This window comes from Ascidiella aspersa, chromosome 2 (assembly GCF_963924565.1).
Source record: "Ascidiella aspersa chromosome 2, kaAscAspe10.2, whole genome shotgun sequence".
NCBI lineage: Eukaryota > Metazoa > Chordata > Ascidiacea > Phlebobranchia > Ascidiidae > Ascidiella > Ascidiella aspersa.
The window spans coordinates 14,887,959-14,911,784 of NC_139448.1; the positions used below are offsets into that span (position 1 = coordinate 14,887,959).

General features: G+C 35.0%; 3 protein-coding genes across 3 annotated transcripts; 1 reads left to right on the top strand and 2 right to left on the bottom strand.

Annotated features, from left to right (window-relative positions):
- Positions 1-614: 614 nt before the first annotated feature.
- Positions 615-3,755, bottom strand: LOC146163900 (DNA cross-link repair 1A protein-like). The gene is made up of 8 exons (XM_083382537.1): positions 3,430-3,755; positions 3,166-3,356; positions 2,842-2,968; positions 2,672-2,773; positions 2,346-2,525; positions 2,063-2,217; positions 1,673-1,827; positions 615-1,367 (listed from the first exon to the last, which is right to left on the bottom strand). The coding sequence occupies exons 1-8, from the start codon at positions 3,596-3,598 to the stop codon at positions 1,226-1,228; spliced, it is 1,221 nt and encodes a 406-aa protein (XP_083238663.1). The 5' UTR covers positions 3,599-3,755; the 3' UTR covers positions 615-1,225.
- Positions 3,756-10,642: 6,887 nt separating this feature from the next.
- LOC146163901 (cilia- and flagella-associated protein 99-like) lies at positions 10,643-19,338 on the top strand. Its single transcript, XM_083381871.1, has 14 exons — positions 10,643-10,860; positions 10,927-11,032; positions 11,446-11,578; positions 12,410-12,523; positions 12,606-12,803; positions 13,083-13,212; positions 13,283-13,366; positions 13,438-13,526; positions 13,805-13,988; positions 14,273-14,435; positions 14,885-15,011; positions 16,047-16,277; positions 16,877-17,053; positions 18,845-19,338. Exons 1-14 carry the CDS (start codon positions 10,750-10,752, stop codon positions 18,966-18,968), a joined length of 1,971 nt encoding a protein of 656 aa, XP_083237997.1. The 5' UTR covers positions 10,643-10,749; the 3' UTR covers positions 18,969-19,338.
- LOC146163902 (uncharacterized) lies at positions 19,048-23,008 on the bottom strand. Its single transcript, XM_083380626.1, has 4 exons — positions 22,671-23,008; positions 21,466-22,282; positions 20,935-21,059; positions 19,048-19,916 (listed from the first exon to the last, which is right to left on the bottom strand). The coding sequence occupies exons 1-4, from the start codon at positions 22,894-22,896 to the stop codon at positions 19,594-19,596; spliced, it is 1,491 nt and encodes a 496-aa protein (XP_083236752.1). The 5' UTR covers positions 22,897-23,008; the 3' UTR covers positions 19,048-19,593.
- Between the last annotated feature and the right edge of the window lie 818 nt (positions 23,009-23,826).

Sequence of the window (23,826 nt, forward strand, 5' to 3'; positions counted from 1 at the left end):
ATCTTATTTTTTGCCAGGGTACACAGAATCAGTATCGAGGAAACCTACATTCTAAATAGCTAAGTTTAAATTTATTTATACAAATATATCAAGTTCAATTTCTAGATTTAAGAAAAAAATCAGTTTTAATTTAAGCCTAATTTTATTTGCAAAATTGTAAATTATAGAAATTTGGTAATTTAATCATGGTTGTAAGAAAGAAAATAGAGCAGTGGTTCTCAACCTTTAAAGTTTACAGGTGCTAAAATTGAAAAGGATTTTTGTGGACTGGTGGAATTATTAAAATCAAGCTGAAATTTAATTCTCACAAAAGTATGCAACTTGAAAGCAAAGACTGAAAACTTCAATTTAATTAGCATTTTGTGCTGTTTTTTTTATATCATGCATGGTTTTATTAGATTTTTTCACATATAACTTGTCTTAAAAGTTTAAGACTAGTTTACACTACAGCTGCGCTGGGCGTGAAATTGCGTTTGTACTATAAAGAAAGCAAGATCACTTCCACGCTAGCTGCATGAGGCTTGAGTTTATCAAAGCGTGAAACGCTCAGCACAATATCAATCAAATACAAATTACGCTTTGCTCAGCGCAGCTGTAGTATAATAGGCCTTTAAATGAGTTACAGACTACTTTATATGTCCAGTGTAGACCATTAACTGCATTACAGTTGATGGACATGCCTTTAACATCTTGCATTTTGCAACTGAGATATAAAATTGTAATATATTTGGCGGACAGGCAGAAAAATTGACGCGGACCGCCGGTTGAGAACCACTGAAATAGAGCACGATAGTATTTAGTTTTGTAAACTTCAGGATAATTTTGGAGTGTCAAAAATCAATTTCAAGAAACTTGGTGGTACATTTATAATGGTGGCGATAAAAAATGATATACATAACGTAAAGTGAAAAAATAATTTCACAATTACATTTAAAATACCGGCAGTTTAAAAAAAATGAAAATTGCAGATAGCAAATAAAACACTAGAAGAAACACTTTTTAAACTAAATTATCAATATATAACAACATTGCAGGAAAATAATTTCTAGGGCTTTGTTTATATATGATGGTTGTACAAAAAGAAAAAAGGTCAGTGAAGATATCACAATTTGGCATAGAAAATTTACAAAAACAACATGTTTAAATAGATAAACCTGCAGCTGGTGGGACCATCACAATTTGGCAGTTTTGTTAAAAATACAAAAAATAGTTAGGTGATAATTAATTAACGACCAGTTCGCCAGCAGTTAAGGTAAGATTCCATTTCCTGTCTTCTTTCTTTTTTTCCAACATTTACAGTAGGAATGACTTGATCAGGCTTGTGTCTTCTTACAAACGACTGGAGCTCATTAAAGCTGCTATGTTCACTTTAAAAGAAGGTTTTAAAGTTTTATAAAGCATAAATAAAAATATTCTTATTTGTTTTTAGGCTAGGTATCAGCTAAAGTGATTACTTAAGTCCCAGTCATGACATTGACATAAAAGTGAACTGTTAAACTAATAAAATTGGTAAACTTATCCAAGTATTAGAAACAATTCAACAAAACTAAAAAATAACACAAAAACTATATACAGTAAAAAAATGGTTTAATGTGAAATCCTTGAGATAAACTTTAATGAAAAACACTTGATTTAAGAATAGTTTTGTAGATGTGGTGTTAGATTTTAGTACCTGTATGGTAAGCCATATATTTTTACTAGTCCACTGACAATCGGCTTTATTTCATCAAGGTCTCCATTTCCATTGCTATGTGTCCATCCTGTTGGTTTGATGGCCACAACTTGCTTATAATTGTTGGATAACTTATTTAGATGCTTTTTTAGTCCCTAGACACAATTTTTATTGGTATTCAGGGGGATAGTATATAACCTGATGGTCTATAAAATTTTAATTTCTATCTGAAACTGACATTACAGCATCGCAAAATTACTACATATACAGTATAATTGATACAGTGTCTGGCAGAAAAAAAATTAATAGCAAGGGTTATTTAACTTTAATAAATTGAAAGTTATCTGGACATCCCAAATAAATTCATAGCACTGTCCAAATGGCACCAACCTGTACATTTAGAAATTTCATTTGTAGTACATGAAGATTTGTGTCTCTAGCATTTAGAGTTAGTAAGTTATTAATTCCATTGTTATTTAGGCATGCCATTGTTCTTTGTTTTTCTCTTGTGACAAATATTTTGCTTTTTAAGGCACTAGCAATACCTACAATAAAAACAATTTCCCCACTGTTATCTGATCATCTGTGACACTGAATTTTACTCTTTTAAAAACATTCCTCGTAATACTGAATAATTGAATGTTATAAATAAATTATACAAACCACAACTAACCTAAAAATATCTTCTCTTTTCCTATGGTATATGTCCCTGTTACAAACAAGGTTTTTGGTTCCTTACTTAACAATTTTTTTACTAACTGCTTTGTATAATTCACAACCACATTTTGTGGAGGAAATGCATAACTTGGGTTAAGGTATGTTGTATCCAGGTAAAGGACGTTGATGCGAACCCCTATACAAACGAAATTATTGTCTATGTTAGAAATAATATATTTAAAAAGGCATTGTAAAATATATTTAACAAATGCAGCTTTTAAAGGCATATGTTTAAATATATGATTGACAAATAAAATATAACAACAAAACAAAATCACTCACCACACAAAGCAGGATGAGATATTAGTTCATCATCTGCTCGAAAGTCTCCTGTGTGAAGAACAGTCTGGCCATTGTACAATGAAAACAAAAACAAGACCGAACCTAAAGGTTATGAATTATTTTCGATTATAAAACCCAAATATAAATACAAGAAATTTTTAAATACTAACCAGGACAGTGATTTGCTTCAAGCAAAATCACATTATTCACACCAAGATTTACTAGCTGGTTCATAGGAAGGCGTTTAATTTTATCTTTTGAAACATGTATCTTGCTTTCAACAAGATTTCCAGTTACCTGATAATAAAAAAGGTGATAAAATGGTTGTACATTAACATTTAAAACAACTCAAAGCAAGGTTACATAAATTTTAATAGAAAAAGTTATCTTAAAAAAATCAGGAAAAAGTAAACCACATTTAACAACCAACACAACTGTATATTGGGACATATTATGTATACATTAAATATGCAAAGTATCAAATTTTATTGTACCTCACTACAATAAATGTTGTGTGACCACTGCTTTGTGAGACCAATATAGTGATCATAGTGGAAATGTGTAAGCATGTAAAAGGATATATCTGGTACAGATCCATAACTAAAGGCATCCACTGCAATTGCTGTATTACAAATTTTCTTGTAAAATGGACACTGACGTTTCACTTTTGATGATGGTCGAGTTACTATATTCAAAGTTCAAGTTATTGCAAAAACGCTTAATATGTAAATATATGCAACATACTATTAAAATGTTACCTGGAGGAGTATATTTTTCTTCTTTGACTGACTTTTGTGGATTTAAACCAAACATCATGTTTCCTATGTCTTTTTGTATCATTTTATCAGGAAGTTGATTTTCCATATTTTTTTTCAAGTCTCTTTTTAAAACATTCAGAACGTTACTTTTTGATATACTCTTCTCCATTTTAAGGTTTGTATTGTTTTCACTTGAATTTAATGTAACAAATGGATTAAATTCATTTTCATTCGTGAACTCCACTGAGTCAGGAATATTAGGTAGGCTATCAGAAACTTGTGTTGAGGTTGCCAGAAAGGAAGAAAAAGTTTCACTGTCGATTGTATTTACATTAGACACACCAAAATCCATTGTTGTGTCCTTCATTTCATTTGCACATTTAATGACATCAGTCAAAAAAGAAGGCTCTTCTTTTACTTTTTTGTTTATTGTAGTGGACATTGAAAAAGGGAGACTAGTTTGAGAGAAAACACTTTCACTGCCAGAATCCACAGGATATTTGTCAGAGCTCTCATTCAAGAAAGGATTTACCCAAGTTTTGAAGGAACAGTTGGTTTTCTGAGTTTCCTTTTTAACTTTTATTTGATCTATGCTATTGTTAATAGATTCGGCTTTATCTTCAGACACAACTCTACTGAGGAGTGTTTTGTCTTTAGAAACAAGGCAACTTTCATCAAAGTCTTCGATTGAATTTGCATTTTGTGAGTTGCAAACATCAGAATCGGCTGAATGCAATAAACTGATATCTACGTTGTTGTTTGCTCTGAGTTTTGCAAGGGTTTTATGGGAAAACCTTTCATAGTGGCTAATCATGCAAGAATCACACGTCAATCCTTTTGGGCATTCTTTCTTGGATTTTTTCCTGCGGAAGCACACCTCCAAATGTAAATTCAAATTTCGAATATGCACCAAACTAAATGGCATTTGACAGTAGGGACAAAACTGCTTATTTATACTATCCATGTTTACCACTTTTAACAGAAAAAGGAACATATCGAATAAAACAGCATGAATATTGCTGGACAACATTTTACATGACAGAGGTAAACGTGTTATATTTAGCGTATTTTAATCGAATAGATTTCTCTCCTTGCTAAAGCACTCACACTATGGTGTAAACTGAATAAATGTTCTACAGCCTGTTGCATATCTTTCTAGCTTGGGTGTAATTTTGGCACAAACATGCCCCCCTATGTAATCTATATCATTAGGAGTTGAACTAACTCTGCTTTCCCGCCAAATAGTTCGTCAAGCAAAGAAACCGCTGTGACGCTAAGTATTTTCCGCTGCGCTTTACTCCACGGGTGGTGCTTCGTAAGTTAAATACAGACCATCAGTCGTTGGGAGTTAAAAGAGGGTATATCCAAACACATGCTAAGTATTATAATATGATGATATAGTTCTGTGGTTTTCGTTGAATGCCATTCTACAGTTGGCTTAGGCCAGGGGTTTTCAACCTTTTTTTGCTCATGGCCCAATAAATTAGTAAAAAAATGGCGGTGGCCCATTTAACGTTTAATGAAAAACATAAAGTTTCAACAACACAATAAATTAATAAAGCTTGTACATTATTTCAAATGTGTTACGTCGCCCACACTTAATGGCGTGGGTTGGGACCGCCCAGGCGAGTAGTTCAATATATGAAGCGGGGTAGTAAATATCATGAGCAGCCAATATAAAAATAAGTAGTTTATAATAAAATGCGCCAAAGGCGCCGGAAATGTTATGGTGTAAAATTTGAAAACAATTGTTCTATTTTTATGCTCCTGGTAGTTGGTGGTTAAGTCAGTATTTGATTTATGACGATAGAAGGTAACATAGGTTTCAAAAAAGTTTTAATTCTTATTGAAGTTCATAAATTTATACCTAAAATATTGCATAAGGTCAAAATACTTACAATACGACTGATTGAAAAATACCCTGAAACACAAGTAGGCCTAACACAACTACGGGAACGTCGCGGAATACCGGTTGCGCAGCACTATAAACGTAACAAAGAATAATACGAAAGCAAGGCGATTGCCATTGTAAAAAGAAATGATGTTACAAATATAACATTAGGTCGAGGTTTTTGTTATTTATCTGTCGGACTCTTATGTGTTCATAATGTCATGTTTTTTGACATCGCTGTATGCAAAGCTCTGTGGCCCACTGAAAACAGCGTCATAGCCCACTACTGGGCCATGGCCCATAGGTTGAAAACCTATGGCTTAGGCTAAGTATGCCCATCGAAAACCACACGCTCAAATTCTGTGCTATATACCGGTAGGCTACGCCACAAAGGCCTATTTGCACTGCAAGTTCACTAAACCGGAGATATCCAAATAGCGTCATTGGTGTCTAAAGTTTTTTCGCAAGCTTACTAAAGATAGGGATGGAATGTATTTCAGTCTAGTCATCGATGCACAGATGCGAGCCTGATGATTTACTCCGGAAGACGCATAATATGCATAGGTAGCCTACAACTTAGGCTACTTAATTTCCAAATTCAACGAAAACTTAAAAAAAATGGTCAAGGCAACCTAACGAAGATACAAGACACAAAATTGGCCGCGGCCACATATCACTAATCGAAAAAGTTGTATTTCAACTTCAATTTAGCGTGCCAAATGTGGCACGCGACCTAATAAAAAATGGCACGCAAGCCCCTCCAAAACACTAAAATTGTTATTTAGCCAATTGTCAAAAAAAAAAATACAATTTGTTATTCAGTCAATTGTCAAAAAATAATAAATTTGTTATACAGCCAATTGCCATCGTTTGTTCACAATATAAAACAATCGCGGCAATTACGACATCTAACAATTACATCTGAAAATATACCATTGTACTGTGGTGAAGGGCTGGAGGCTAGCATTATAGTAATTATATAGCTTGGTGTGAAGTTACAATAGTTAGCTCACCGACGGACACTTAGATGCAGTAATGCGCATTTCTACTAGATAGTGTTTCAAGTTTAAATAAACGTTTTTGATTTTGGTAAAAGAGCGATTTTATGATTAAAAATAATTGGATTGGTTACGAAACTTTGGCACGGCAAGAAGTTATAAGATAAAAATTGGCACGCCGACATGTTTGAGTTGGACAGCCCTGTCCTAGACCAGCGTGGTCCAACTACACTAGGCCCGCGGCCCAAACGTGTATTTTTTGTAAACCCCGAACCGTAAACTTTTTCATGTTCAACAAACCAACATTCTTGATACGCTCTTGAAACATTACCTGCTATATACAACTAATTGCTTTTTATGGCCCGAGACAAATATGGTATGTCCGCCCATATCGGATCGGAACCGATACCCGTTGCCAAGTGGTAATATCGGTAAAAATACGCTACTATAGGATGCTCTCAATGCCGGGGGCACAACCCGATTCCGACTCAGGACAAAACTAGAAACTCGATTCCGGGCCCCAACTTTGCAGCCTGCATTTCACCCATTTCAACTAAAATAAAGTGGAAATTTGTTAATCCACCCATATAGGTGCCATACAATCCATTTTTTTATACAGGATTTTGACGATTTTGTTTAGGAAATAAATCTTAAACTTACAAACATTAATAGAGAGGTTTAAAAGATACTTGAGAAAAAACATGATCAAAATATCGTTTCAATCGAGCCTTGCCAGTCTACATTGAGGTTTTGAGTCGTCTAACCCAGGGGTGTGCAACCTTTCATACTGCCGGGCCAAATATGTGTATTCGGATTAGACCACGGGCCACATGTATATATCGTCGACTACCTGTTAGTGACTACCACGAAAAGAAAACAGTTTCGTTTTTAGTTGATTGCGAATCAATTAAATTTCAAATAAGCGAAAAAGATAAAAGGGCATTTTTTTATTATGTTTTTGCTACATAGACCACAAGTAGCTATTCAAAAGCATTTTTAAAACAAAAAATAATTGCAGCGCTCGCCGCTCAGTGCAATCCACACTGTCAACTTTTACACAACTTGTACACTTTCCGGAACAGCATCCAAAACACATTTTTGTAGTTTTACTTTGTTAACAGGTCACATTACTTTCTCTTTCTGCTTACATCAAACAACAAGCTGGTAACTAACTATTAGATGCAACTGCAGCAATTGTTTTGTTTTGAGCAACAACATAACAAAAGGATATTGTTTAAGGCGTTTTTAATCGTGGAGAAATTAGAATTTGCTTTAGGGTCAAAATGACCGTTGGCAGTAATTTAAGGTAAATCGCTTTCCACCTCATACTGTGGGTATTCTAATAGCCTAGACCAGGGTTTCTCAACCGTGGCCCTCGGCCCCCCTGAGGGGCCACGGAGCGGTGATTGGGCTGCCACGGGCATAACTCTCTAGCTAGGTCGTAGTTTTGCAAAACCCAACTACCCAATTGTCATTATTTTCAAAATTTGCCAGTTGAAATTTGTGGGTTTTTTTTTCATTCGAATCAAAATTGTAATCGAATCCAATTCTGCCGTTTATATCGTAATAAAATTTGTTAGTTTGATTGCGGAAAGTTATGCCTAGTCGGACATACGCGATAGGCAAGATTTACGCCGCCTGTCGCTGTGGCGAAACAATTATATTGTGCCGCTTCGTGCAGTCTAATAACGTGGCGTTAGTGTTGTTTCGAGCGACCAATTACTTTCCGATAACAGTCGCCTGTTTATTAAGTGTCCACCAAATGCTGTTGGGCGAGCAATGAGCATCTAACATGCAATGCCAGGTGCAGAGATTTCGCATTTTTGAAGGCCGTTAAGTTACAAAAGAAACATTTCATCGTAAAATGCGCAAATTGCGCTACAGGGTTACTCAAGGTCAACTTTAGGCTAATATTCAGCGAGGTAATACGCCACAGCGTAATTGTCAAGTAAAAAATAACGCATTACTGCCAGTGGTATAGCTTGTATTTGTTGCAACATATTATTTGACTGCCTAATTAACGTATCATATTTGTCATTAGGTTAAACTAAAACTCTACATTGTTTTGCATTGCACTCAATGTATGGGCAAAATATAACGATTAATTTCTTTTTGTTAATCTCCCGCCAAAATAAATTAAAAAATTATTAGATTCGTTACTCTAGATTCGAAACCTATTGTTATAAAAATATCTTTGGATTCTACTTTGCAGATCCCTACTCGCCTACTCGCCAGATAAAAACTTTTTTGTTGTGAATAGTTTAATTTATTTCACGAGCAGGTAGCTTTTTGCGGCAAGGAACAAACCTTTGTTTTTATCGACTGCATGCCCTGAATAGAGTCAAGGATCGGCGGAAAAATGTCAGACGTTATAAATCACAGACGAATCACAGATGCTCATTAAGTTTAAAGCAAGTTGCCAAATATTTTCCTTTACCACTGCAATGATGCTGACATTTGATAACAAAAGTCATGGCGCGATTTGTTGGTGTCTATCTGAGATTCGTACCCACTTGTCAGCAAGAAGGCCGTCGTAATGAGCGTTTAATTCGCAACTACCTACCTTTGCTAAGCTAGGCCTTCTGATCTGGCGTCCATAAAACGAAATCCAGAAATCGTCTTGACGTATGTAATGATATTCGCTTGTCTTAATACAAAACAGAACCGAATAAAAAAAAAAAATTGGCGGAGTACAAGAAAAAGCTTTGCAATGACTAACTAAGTTAATTTAAAGCCAAATGACTGATTTGTTAAAATTAATAAAAAGTAAGTGCTTTTATTCGGTAGACTTCGTTTATGGCTGTATTGGCTATTAACGTGGGGTAGTCAAACAATAGAAAATACATTAAATACAATGCTATAGTTTTTTTAAAGCAAGGGGTCCACGAGGGTTGAGAGCTTTTCAAAGGGGGCCACGGAGCATAAAAGGTTGGCCTATATAGACTAAAGATTTTGCATGCTAAAAAGTGACCTTGACTTAAGAAAAGTCAAAAAGTTCCAATATTTTAACAGTTAACCAATGTTTTGTGTTGCGGGCCGCTGGTTGCACACCCCTGGTCTAACCTAACCTACTCGATTTTTTTTATTAAACACAGAGCGGAGCCATTGGAAATTTGGCTATGAAAATTTCTGTGGTGCCTTCCCTCTGTGCCCTATACACGTACTTTTATGTTTTTTTAGATATATATACGTCTGTCTCTTAGCACCAAACCCACAGACTAACAAACAATGCGATCAAACGTAAAATATTATACAACAGGCAGCTACGCTTTGTGAGAAACCAAAGGCTTATCTGCTCTCTCGATTGAACAATAAAGTGCAATTATTGCTACCAGCGTTTTTTCACGGTTACGCGAATAAATTACATCCTTTCAACAAGACCTTTGTATCGTAGTGTGCACACCAGGGGAAAAACTTGAATTTTTTATCCCCCAAAAAGTGACCTGCACGAACTTGGCGCGCTGGAATAGGTTTGGGGCAATATCTCCGAAAGTTGTGACGATACAGAGTTGAAATTTTTACACAGTCCTTGTATTGGTTACATCTTTCCAGCAATCACACTTTTAGCGAAAAATATTGAAAAAAATTAATATTCAAAAATATGAATATTAATATTCAGCGATATTAACCCTTAACTGTTGAGCCAACAAGTTCAAATTTTAACGATATAAACTAGGAGTCACCACCTTCAAAATGAGACATAAATCATGTTTAAATTCATTCGGACTGGGTGTAAAAAGTGCGCACATTTTTGCGAAAATTCTGCATAGTATAGAACGCAAATCCTAACTTATTGTCACCCCGGCTAGCGTTTGTATCAGAATTATGTTTAAAAAACAAAAAATCTTTTTTTTATTTTTTATTTTACGTTTACGTAACATTTATTTTATAATTTTACTGATTTTAGTGAACTGTAAAAGCGGTATATTCATACACGGGGTAGTCGGGGTACTATTATATTTCATCACGATTTTTATAATAATTATAATTTCATATAGTATAAACAGTTTTTACCCTATATATGCATGTAACCAAAAAAATGTTAACCAATCTCTTTGGTGAAATAACAATTATTGTTGTTAAATAAATGACGTCATCCATAGCAACTAAATTCCAAAATAGCAACCCGAAGTTAACAAAATATCCGGGGCAGCAGAACATTTTAATTGCAGAGTTAATTTAACTAAATTAACTGTGCTGCAGAATCTTCAATAAAAATAAGTTATATTAGAATTTGAATACTAACAAACGTTTACCAATTGTACATATTTCGAACAGACCTAAAACAGATATACGATTTTCTTTAAAGCAACCTAGCTTGTGTTCAAAAACTAACATATACCTACGATATTATCTATTTAAGTAATATATAGTTACATTGTGTTGCATGGTTCTATCGTTGATCATTAAAAAGCTTGGATGGCATAAACAATGCTGCTGTACAAGGAACTTCTAGAATTATGTGTACAAGCACTTAAAACTTTTAATAAACAAAACCAAAGTGTTGAGGAATACATAAAGATATATTTAAAGAAACAGCAAGTATGTTTTACTTTTGTAATGTTTTGAAATTATGAAACTAACTCTTATTGGAATGTTTAATTATAGAATTTAGATGATGGAGACCATACTTTTATTGTTGAAGTGTTCTCCGGGTGTGTACAATATCACAAGCTTTTGGCGGTTGTGATAGATGCTTATTTTGCTTCTGATGGTAAGTGATTAGTGTTTTGAAGTGGCTATTTTACCAGATAGGTAATTTGTGCTTGAACCAATACGTGATTATTTTTTAATTTTTTGGTTAGGGTGGGGTTTAGCGATTGGGTGGTGGTAGTATTAGATTTAATTTTATGAGTTTTAATTTTTGAATTGATTTGAATTACTTTGTTAACTAGGTAAATTGCCTCAGGAGGTGCCTATTTGACCGGATCACTTTTGTTTAGCGATTATCTGTCGATTTAAACTACAGTACTTTGATCTCCATGTTAATAGCCTCTTCCTAAGTGTTTTTATTCTACAACAATATATGTCTACTAAACAGCTTTGTGGTTTAGTGTTAAACCTTGTTGACTGATTAATTTTGATGTACATGCCAGTTCCAAAGATGTTTTATTTCTTCTCTTCAAGGTAAAACTTCCCTTCGCGATGATTCCAGTCTGTATTTTGTGCTGTGTTATCTTCTAATGTTTCGATTAGATGAGTTGGGCATTTCCCACTTTCAGAAGTTTGTCAGTTCCCAAAATGTAAACAAAATGTTCAGGTATATGTTTAGATGATGTGCCCTAAGTTCTAGTAAACCTTTTCAATATTTTTTTATAAAGATTTGGAATATTTGGTTGTCTGGGTCAGGCTCCACAAATACTATTAATTGGTGCGACCAAAAATAGTAAAGTTTTGTAAATGTTAGTAAGATAAAATGCTGACGAAAGATTAGCCACAAATAAAAAAAAAAAAATATATATATATTTACGATTCACATTTTTATTCTAATAAATTGCGATTCAAATTAAGTTGATTGTAAATAATTAAATATAATTCTAGTTTAAATTTTGATTTTGAAGAATTTGTTAATTCTAATTTAATTTAAAAAACTAAAAGGCTTGGTTCTAATTTGATTTAGAAACTCTGAAAAGCATTAACTTTATTTAGTAATTTAAAAAACTACAATAAATCCAGTTGCCGAAGTCTCACAGCAAAATAAATATGGTCACTCTATAGCAAACCTAGAATAACAGGTACAAGGCCTTATCAAGTCAGCACAACATTTTACTAAGCTCACATACATGACATTTGAATAAACATTGACAAAAATATTATGTGACAGTGCCAACAGTGAAAGTAAAAAAACAACTGCACAGCCACTAGCCAGGTCTGTCTTAAAATCCTTTTTTTGCGCTCATGCAAACCATAAATTAAAACTATTGGACTATACATAACGTATATGCCTTTGCTGATCCTGGTCTAGACAAATAACGGCGTAGTATAAAGATATAGTATCAGCTTTGTATATCGGAGCACTTAGTATTAATTTTTGTTCTTCAAGTGACTATTGCAACGTTTTGTAACAAAAAATAAATTATTTGTATTTCAGATTTCTACAATTTTTTCTGTGTGAAAAAAATTTATGCACTTGGATTCGTGATGAATGGTGCAAACAATATGACAGAATTTTTGTTGATGAAGAATTAATGCAAAGCATTTTGAGGTAAATGTGTAACGTTTAAATTCTGATTAACATAGTAATTTTTAAATTATTACCCTTTACAAACTTCAATTAATTTTTTTAGGTGGAAGTCAGATTTGGATGTTATTGTTTTACAGCTGGAAGACATAATCAACAATAAAATTTCTAAAAAGAAACCTCCAAAGTCTGCAACGCGCCCAGTGTCTTTTAATTTAACCAAACCAAAGCCAAGATCTATACCTTTACCAGAGAAGATTCCTACCCTGGCCAAGCATAAGCCAGTTCCCAACTACATATACAAGTCAGTGTACATTTGGGCTTTGTGGCATATAGTGAAATGTTATGTCTTAAAATGGCATAAGTTAAAAAAAACATTTACTCTAAGTTTATAATTTTTTATCTAATAGCTTATAGTTTTAAAAACTGAGGTAAATTGATAAGTTTTGTCAAAACAGTGTAACCACAAAGAGTGACCTTTGAACCCATGAATGATTTAATTTTTTTTTTTGTGTAATTTATTCATGAAGTGTTTTATCCTTTATTTATATTCCTAATGATTGTTAAGCCCTACTGTTTTTAGGGAACCAAAAGAAGTTGCCATTTTACGTGTTGCAAGGGAAGAAAATCAAGTAACAGCAACAGAAAAACTATTTGATGCCACTGAAAATCAATTTCAGTGTGCTAACCCTCAGAAGTCATTAAAAACCAAAGTAGGTGGTACTTTAAAGCTTCATGCACTAAATTTTGAGTTACATGTTGTTTTATAAATTTGTTTTATAGGCCATAATACAACAAATAGTTCAGGATGAGGGACAAAAGCTGAATTTTAACAAGAGACATACTCGGCCTGTACCCCAGCGCATTGTAAGAGGATGTTTTTAAAAAATTAAGTGTCTATTAATATATTTAACATTTCCAATAATGTATGGTTGCAGAGCGAAAACCGACCAATAAAAATGAATGCTGCTGCCATCCTTAGAGAAGGTTCTTTGTTCCAAAGGAAAGAAAAAGCTGAATTACAAAAGTATATATTTGAATTTTACATGCACAAAAGCTTTGTTAACTGTCTTACATTATAAATTAAAAAAAAATACATTTAGGAAAAGCAAATTAAAGACACACATAAAGTAAAATATAAGTTTTATACTTTGTCTGGAATATTAAAAACACACAGTTTAACTAAGTTGCAGTTCAGTCTATAGAGCTTTTTCTACCTATGCAATGTCATTTGCATAAACATAAACAGGGTAAACATTATTGTTTGATGCTGTACTTACATTTATTGTTCTGTGTTGGATGTAGATTAGAAAGTTTGCTTAATGGAGCCAAAGATGCTTCGGAATTCCTTGAATGGCAAAAAAACATGCAGCAAAAAGACAAAGATGAACTGATCGCTGAAGCTGAACAAAAAAAAGTGATGGGTAAACTTAGTCATGAAGAAGCAATTCTAGCTAGGCAAAACCAAGTCAAGCAAAATCAAGAAAAGGTGACTTGGTATACTTAATTAGAAATGGTTTAAATAGGTATTACCTTAATTTGTGATAAACATGTCAACAAAAAGAAAGGTTAAGTAGGTATGTAAAAGGTTTTAAAGATGTGCTAATTTTCTTTGTAAATCCTTATTGTTGAAAATATAAGTCTGTTGACTGATCTCGATTTTGTCATGGAGAAAAAAAGCCTTTATTGTTTTGTGGTTTGTTTAAATGACTATTGCATGCATAGCGTATACTATAAGCATCATCAGTTTTACATTTTTTTCTTCTCAATTAGGTATTTAATTTTAAACTGGAAACAGCCCAAATGATGCAGGAGTACTTGACATTGCGCTTAGACGAGGAGAAACAAATGAGGACGTTGGTCGAACAAATTATCCAAGGACACCAAAATGCTCAGGATGCTAAAGTTCAACTCCGAGAGTACAAGAGAAAAATAGGTATCTAATTACATTGCAATACATTAACTATACGACTGCAGAATGTCTCTTATTGCGTTCCATACATTCAGCTATTGTAAAGCAAGAAATATATAACCCAAAGTTTGGTTATTCTGATCTGCATTTTAAAAACATCAAATTACCAATTATACCTTTTTTTACATAATAAATAAAAATTCTTAAAAAGTCCATTGTTTTACTGGGCCTTTAGCTGTTTCGTTAGTTGATTTTTTTACTTTAACTCTTGTTGTTTGTAAAACTAATCAATATAAAAATCAAATTAATGTATTGTATATTATGTTTGTTTATATGAAAACATATTAAACTAGATGCAATGTTACCTTCATATGTTAAGAATCAGTTTTGCTAATCACCTAGGCTACAGATTAAACTGCCAAGTTTTGTTCTGTTATTTATATTTATGGTAAAATATTAAACAATTCTTATAGTTCAAGAAGTTAATGCTGAAAGCCGTGAGATGATGAAAAAGGCATTGGAAGACGCAGAGGAAGAAATGAGACGAAAAACAAAACTCATTCAGGAAATCCGAGCCATGGAGTCAATACCCATAATGCGGTAGGTTGCATAAATGAACAGTAATAATTACATAATGTGTTTTATAAAATCTGCTTAAATTAACTTTTCTTTCAAATAATTAAAAAAATGGTGCTTACATTCTTAGTGTCCTGCTCCTCAAGTCCCTAATAGTTAGCTCAACAAATCACTTGCTTAGTTTGTTTTTATCAAATTATTGTGTTGCCTGTTTAGGATTGTAAATTTTAAAGCAAAAAAAAACAAAACAGACGTGCAGTATTGCCGATTGGTTAAGAGCATCCAGTGTACAATCATCTATTTTATTTCGCGCACAATAGTACACAATATACTTAACGCTCGGGAGAGATGCTTTATAAATCGACTGTGATTTCGAAATTTTGTCACGGTTAACAATTGTAGTCACTGATATACGAAAATGTGAGCAAAGAAAAAAATAGGCTAAATAAACAACTAGTTTTATTTATAATGTACAAACCTAAGGTAACCATGTCAGTGAGCCTAATTGGCTATAGTGCTCAGAAAGTTTTTTTATTACCCTTTAATTACTGTATGACTGATAAAACGTCGTGAATAATATAAAAAAGGACAAAGTATTGATGCTGTCACCTACTATATGAATTGAATTCAAAAACATAAAACATTCCTAGACGGGACTAGGCTTTAGCATTGGCCATTTTACGCACCCTTAAAGGCAGTGATGCCCAAACTAGTGTGCCTCGAGAGATTGTCAAGTGTGCCGCGAAACTTTTTGTAATTTCAGAAAATATAGTATTTGTATTACCAATAGGCATACACAAGCATTCTAGACTTGCATACGCATTACAAACTAATATTATTGAGACATTGCGTCTTGGATATTATCAATTTAAGTCGAGGCTTGATTCGAGTCAAGCTCACACGCAACGAATAGCATAAGAGTGTCCAAATGCAGTAATTTCCCGATCTAATAGAAAACTGTAGGATTTAGAAATACTTCGCGACCCACCTGAAATAGTTTCGCGACCCACTGGTTGGGAAGCACTGGTTTAAAGTATTTTCACCCACTATTTGAAACAGAAACAAGCTGGTCGATATGACGTCGACGGCCGGACACGCGCTCCTCTCCGAGATGTCCATCACCGAGCTCCGCGAGAGGCTGAGCCTACTCCGGGACGCTGAGAAGCAGCAGGAGGAGGAGCGGCGGGACGGCATCCTCCGCGAGAAGCAAGCCAAGAACGACCTGCTCATGGAGACACTCGCCCGCATCTCCACGCATCGAAACGAGCTCAGCAAAGCCTCGTCAATGAAGTAAGATTTCCGGTGGCTCTTTCAATTTAATACGTAAAAAAACAAAAAATTAGAAAATAAAATAGTACCGTCTACAAATTATGCTTGACGCACAATATTTGGGTTGGGGCTTTGGTTAGGAAGGGTGAAGCACTTTTATATTTATTATTAATAATAACAATAATAATAATAATAATAATGCTTGACCCACCCAAACCCTAACCTGCATCCTAACCCAAATATTGCGCGGTGCGTTAGGATTCTAATGAGCATAATTTGTAGACGTTACCTTTTTGTTTATTTTTTTGCGTTACTTTCTAGGTTTCAAAACGAAAGAGCCTCAATTTTTGTTGTTGTTTAGCGAAGTAATAAGAGTAGAATTTTAACTTATTTCTCTTGATTCATGATCAAAAAGTATTTTACAATTTACATACTTCAAAAGACATTGATTAAAATTAAATGTCTCATTTTGGCGTAAGTAACCCAGTTTCAACATTTTTTTAGTTGTAACACGAGTGAAAGCTTTATTTGCCTGCACAGATGGCCGCCAATTACGAAACACCCGATGCGGCGACCTCAGCCGTTTAAAAACAAAATAAAATTATTTCCTCGCTTACCAGGGCCGAGGAGCAACGGCGTGTTGTTAAAGAACAACAGGATAAACTAAAGCAAGATAAGTCCCTTCAAAGAATGCAGGAAGAACTGCAAAGAAAAAGAGAAGAAAGGCTCCGCAGGGCTGAGGAAATGACCGTGAAACCCAACAAAAAGTCGGCGTTAAGGACCAAAAGTCTCATTCGGTATGTTAATTACCTTATATGTGTCCGAGCAGAAGAACGTCATACAGCAGGGACTGGGAACCATTTTGGCTAGAGAGCAAAGAAAGCAAATTTAAATACATTTTTATGAGAGTCATATAGTATCGTGTTCGATTTGAGCACGTAAAAACACTAGCCCTGTTTCGCACAATAAGCAAATTTTTCGAAAACAACTAGAATAGATTAACAGAAATTCTTTCAAGCAACCTTATAATGTCTAGCTTTTTTTTGCACGATTGTTATGAATGGAAAAAAAGCTTTGGCAAAAGTTGTAAGAAAGAAAAATGTTCTATTGGTAAAAATCATGCTAATAAATGCAAGCTTAGATTTATCTGGAAGTCAGATACTGCCGTCTAAAAAGGAATATCTGGTTCCCGAGCCATAGGTTTACAAACCCTGTCAAAGATCATATTAATAACCAATTTCCGCTTTTTAGATAAAAAAGGAAAACGATTGGTTAGTCTGAGTCAACTGCATTTAATGTATTTCAAATTATTTGAATTGTAATACAAACATCCCTATAATGGAAATCTTAAAAGTATTTTGATTAAAACGTTTTATGTGAAAATCCCTGAATGGCATTGTCGTAACTCGTAACTCGTAATGGTATATTGGCTGGCAAATATTCCATTAAGTCAGTGGTTCCCAACCGGGGAGGAATTTTATGAGTTTAGGGGAGGAATTTCATAAATACAGTAAAAAAAATTTACATTGGAAATGTGTTTAGAATATTTTTGTATATACGTTAGGGATGTCCATTATGTTGGCCACAGATAACTTCCCATCATGTAAAATATAGGCATGTCAGTATTTATTCGTCTCATGGGCTAGGCCAGTGTTTTTTCAACTATCTTTTTCTGTTTTACATATCCTTATTAGGAATGAAAACGGGACAATAACTGACCTATTTAAATTACATTTTTTGGTCTAATCAGTGGTTCTCACATTATTCACGATGACACACATGAGCAATCGAAATCAATCAACAGTTTGAGTTTATAAATTCCTCATTGTAGGTTGGCTATCTATGGAGCACCTTTAAATTACAAATTAACATGTTGCCCTTAAAATAACCTGGTAGATTTAAGCCTAATCATACAATTGTAGACGCATTTAGACCAGTGGTTCTCAACCGCCGGTCCGCGGACGTTTCCCTTATTTGCTTTAAGTTGCATATACTTTTGTCGTAATTACATTTTGAGTTGATTTTGATTTTTGAAGGTCCACCGGTCCGCAAAACTTTTTTTGAAATTTTACCGGTCCGTAAGCTAAAAAAGGTTGAGAACCACTAATTTAGACTGTTGGTACAAATTTTAATTCTTACCGAATAAGCACATTATATGGTAAATTGTTAGTTATACTTTATGAACACCGTCCATTATAATTTAGATCCGGTTCACATTTGGAACAGATTAAGAGCAAACCAAATAATAAACTTGGTGTTGAGGATGACTTGCGTTGCCGCGTATACAACTACTTTTAGGGCGCAGACAAGAGCAAATTTCCCATTGAGTTGTAATGTGCAATAAATTGATATTTCAAATTGTCACAATTTTTTGCGTTATATTTGTTTTTCGTCTTATGGGGAGGAATGAATAGTTCAAAAATGAGCAAAGGGAGGAATGTAGCAAAAAAGGTTGGGAACCACTGCATTAGGTTTTCATTGAATTTTAAAGATGTGCGTATTATTAAATAGTTAAATACATTACCAGACATATCCCTCAAGTTAAACGGTTTAAACTAGGTTTATTTACAATATATGGTTTGCTCCAGTGAAAAGAAAAACCTTGAAAAGACACGCTGGTGTCAGCTGGAGGCCGGACAGCAGAGAATGGCCGAAGCAAGAGCAAAGTCGGGCAACGCCAACAAAAACACCCAAAGAACTGCTGTGTTTTAAAATTTATTGTGTCATTTTTACCTAAAAATTACATGTGTTTTATACGATGATGTTTATTTCGCCAGTTGCAGGTATTCCGTCGCGCCCAACGTTTCCTTTATTACTTAATGCGAATGTGCATACATGCGTCACTGGCATATTTTTGACATCGCATTGTGGAGGTTATAAAGTAGGTACTTTTGGACAAAAAAAAATTGATAAAATATACTTTTCTTATATACAAGGTAATTGACGACAGCACAGAATCCGTGATCCCCAATATTTTATCCCATTTTTGAATTTTTTTTTATATCTTATCTTATTATTTAACGCTTTTTTGGCACGGATCAAAACATCGATCGTTGTAAAAAACATTAAAAGTCTAAGTTCGTATAAATGTCTAAGTTCGTATATATGTAAGATGTCATGTAAACAGAACAATTTGTTCAATGTACGCACCAAAAGAAGAAAGTTTCTACGTAAGGTAATAAGCATTAAATGCGATATATATTCAGACAGCCAACATGTTGCCCGGGTTTGGAATGTCTAAAAGCCAAATTTCAGCAGAATAATTTGTACAATGTACGCACCAAAAGAAGAAAGTTTCTACGTAATGCCCTATAGTTTTACTCAGTAAGAAGTAAAATCAGTGTGCTTTGGTGTAGACTGGGCAGGGAGAAACGCTGAGCGGCTTCCTTCCGATGAATGCCCACACCCGGCGCGCCACTTCCGCGTTCTCAGTCTGTTGCCTGCGCATGCGCAACTGCATTTTGTAGTCGCTCTCGAGCAGCTTCGACTCGTGGTCGGTGGCCGAAAGGCGGTTCGCACTTCTGTGCTTGGCCCTATGCCTTCCGTACGACGAGATAGCTCGTCTTGCTGGAGTTTGCCTGACGCCAGAAGCTTCTCGCTGATGGATATTTCGCCCTGAGTCATGCACTTGTCGCTTGGCTCCTCCTGTGTTGCTTTGACCTTTAGCAAAAACGATTGAGTTTCTTGCTGAGTGGTGATTCATAGCATTCACGCGCAGATGTTTATAAGTATGAAGCGACAGCTATACTGCACAATTTTCTGACAACGTAAAAACAAGTTGTTTTCTGCGGTCTTTTGGTTAGATCGATCGGATGAAACTAATTAAATACCAAATTTAAAAATAATATAGGGGGCAGATCCGTGCATATGTTTTTAGAACATCGAATCTACATTAGTATGTAATTGAAATCGACAGACAACCGCAAATAATATTAATATTTTATCAACAACCGTAGGGCATATAAATTTATGTACCTTACATTGAGACTCGCCAAAAAATATGATTTAAAAATTGCGAACAATTAGTTAGGCCAATTGCCTTTTCATTATAAGAAACAAAATTCTTTACTTAATGCCTAAAGCCAACAACCCTGTTTGGTTTCACTCAAATTCTGCGTACACAAAGTTGATCAAAATAAAAAACTTTTTTAAAAAGCGGTATTTTTAGCTTAAAAACAGTAGTTCATTATTTTTTGGTTTCTGTAATTAAATTATATTTAAGGTCTATTTTGTGACCTTAAAAGTTAAAAAGACTGGTTCATTATTTTAACTGGTCTACATTGAAATTGATATAAGAAAAGGCAGCGCCTTTTAGACAAACCACATGTATTGTTGCAACTCGTACCGAAATGTACAGAAAAACGTACAGAAGTTTATTTTTTATTTATTTTTATGACGGTGACGTCATAAGTCTTCAAGAATGAATTCGTGCCATTATCGCGCGAAGCCCGAAAAATTGAGTTTACATGACATGTCATGCCATAATACAACACCTTTGGGGTGATATATTTCCTTTAAATGGTCCGCAAAAACACGCACCTTGCTTAACAATAATGGGTGGCCAAGTGTTTGATGGATGTTGAACTGCGATATTAGGTTTAATTATACTCTTAGAGAAAAAATAAGCGGGTTAGACATCCGTGTCTTAGGAGGTCGGCTTCACCCATATTTTCACTACCTGCGAGCAAAGATGACTGTGATCGAAACATTTGTCCTTTGGCAGCGGTGGTCGGTCGGCTGCTAAAGCTGGTCGTCTGTGCTCTGGGCTGGCTGCGATGTGGATAGGCAGTTACTGGACGAATTCTGCACCAGGAAACATTATCAACTGTAATACAGATTTACTATAATTTGTGCAAATTAAAAAGAAAGCGGAAGGGTTGATAAAACTTTTATTTTCCTTTTTTTTTTAAGAATCCAAAAGATAAGTAATCAAATCACAAAAAGAAACGTCCCAAAAATTGTGTAAATTAATTTATGTTTCAAACAAATTATTATGATATTAACCAGAACCCCGCTGACAATTTATTCTATGTTATGTTTCGGTGTTATGAACAATTTTTCTTTCTTTTTAGGAATATATTTGCTAAAAAATGTTTTTTATTGATCTGAAAAATAGTTGATATGCGAAGTTCAAAAGGCTACGTATGGCAGTCTCTTACTTTGTACACAAAGCGTGCGCGGTAAATTTATGTTTAAGCACTTAGCCTACCGTTGTGTTTTTAAACCATTTTGCGACAAAAAGTTAGCAAATGGCAGTTGAGGCGAAATCCCAGGTGTAGCGGCTCGCCTTTCAGGCAAGACGGACATCGCCGATTTAACGTTGCGATTCGAAGTAAATCCAGTCTCAACAGAGGGTCTTGCTATTTTCCAAGATGAACGGGGCCTTTGCTGGCTCTGTGTTAGTAAACCACCCGGCTGAGACACAGAAATAATTCGTTCATCTGACCGATTTGCCCACTTATCATAGAATGACGTCATGTTGATTTTCTGAGCGGATAAACTGGCAATCTGATCATTAAAATCTGAGCCGTTTCTCAAGATCTCACATACAGGCGAGCGGTTAGAAAACTTGTTTCTGCATGGCACTCCGTCTATGTCGTAAAGACTTAATCGATTGGCGGATCCTTCCGTTAGAGAGTTGCGGCTGTCAACAAGGTATTCTGGCAGCTTTGTGTGTGGCGCCGAGTGTATACTGGCGGCATTGTTGCTGAATCGGTCGGACTTATCCAATCGCTTTGCGGGCGGCACACTTGATGCGGTGCCATTGCCGGAACGCGATGACGCACGGACCGACGTTGTTTCGTTTGCCGCCCAAAATATCCCTTTAAGGGACCCGCCGTTGTTGGAACTGGCCCCGCTCGATTCCGCTGATCCTTTGCTGCAAGAGGAGGTCACGGAGTCGGTGTCCACGTCACATTTTTCTGCGCGTTTGTTCACGTGCCTTGCTTGGCTTTTCATCACTGTCGCCAAAACGTTTGCCTCCTTTTCTCGCTTGTTACAGTTTGTTATGTCGTCCATCAGTCGAACTACAAATCATACAACGGTTTCTTGTAACATTTCCAAACAAATATGTGTTATCAATGCCACGCAATGTATATATTATAGTGCGACTTTGCGAAATGTTTAAACCACCAAGGTTATTTGAAATAGAAAGATCTATTTTAGAAGGAAATATCTAACTCTGTTCGTCGTTTATACAAAGCAAGTTACACACAGAATACTTTCGCACAACTTTTTTTTTTGCTTTCTTAATGATTATTATGTGTTATTTTAAGCATAAGGTATTTTCAGAGATAAAAGCTCGACACCAATATCTCATAAATATGGTGTTTTGCCCTACAAATTATCGCAAAAATTCAGTCCGCATCTGTTTAAAAATTACCGTACAGTAAGCATAATCAAACGGTTATTTACTTAAGGTTGCGATTTCCTTATGTACCAGATCGTCCTCGATTTTCCAGTTGAATTTCTCGTCCTTATCTTTCTTGATTTCGTCCTTAATGTTGTCCAACAACCTCCGCATGCGGGCAGTGGTGACTTTCCGTCTCTTCTCCAAACGCTCAAATTCCCTGCTGAGCATCTTTTCCAAGCCAACGTTGACTCTGAAAATCCGGTCGAAGTTTTTCGAATCAAACGTCATTTGCAATATGGAAATTATTGTAACGACCGATGTGCGCAAGACTTTTTTTACTTTTTAGCCAACATTAATTCTGCAAGACTTCGCAGACGCCTAAAGGTTTTCCAAATTTCATTTTGTCTGCTCGGTCTACTTTATCAACTGGGCTCAATCGGTGAATGGCTTCGGAAACGCTTATGGCTTCTGCCTTTTGTCGCGGCGCCATTAACAAAACATTTTGCGGAGTCGCGACTTTTGGTTTGTATAAAGGCATTGTCTGTACCAAGTTTAGTAAGCGCAATTAATGGGAAAAGGAATTTGTGGATGTCCCTCGGCTTTGCTGTCAACTAATAACTGTTGTGCTTAGTTTGATGTTCCGACAGTTGATGCTTTGGTTTTGTTGTATTGTATAACGCATGTTTCGGGGCAACCGCTGAAAGTTTGAGCAACAACGTAGCAAATTTCCCACCGTGTTAAAGACAAATTTAATTCTATACTGCAGGCAACGTTTAGTAAAAATTAAAAAAACAATAATATTTTTAGCAATTTGTATTTAAAAACACACAATTCATTAGAGTAAGTTGGATAAAAAAATTATATAGAAATCGTCAAATAAAGAGTACTGGTATTAGGAAAAGAAAACACACCTTAACTTTATAATTACAAGCACCAAATACAACTTTTAAATTTGTAGAGCGAAAATAGGTTCACAGCATTTATGAGCCAAGAGATGCTATCTGTATACTAAACGGCTGGACGCCATCCTACAAAGCTTGTTGCGAGTCATAACAAGGCCTTAATCTCTAAATATTTCTTCCCAGACGAGTGCTACGCTGCGTTACAGGGAAACAGCGACACCCCTCGGGGTATTCACACTTTTACTAAAAGATGAATAGCAATAACGACTTTTTCAGTTATTCCCGAGTGATAACATATTTGTACTTTTTTTTTAAC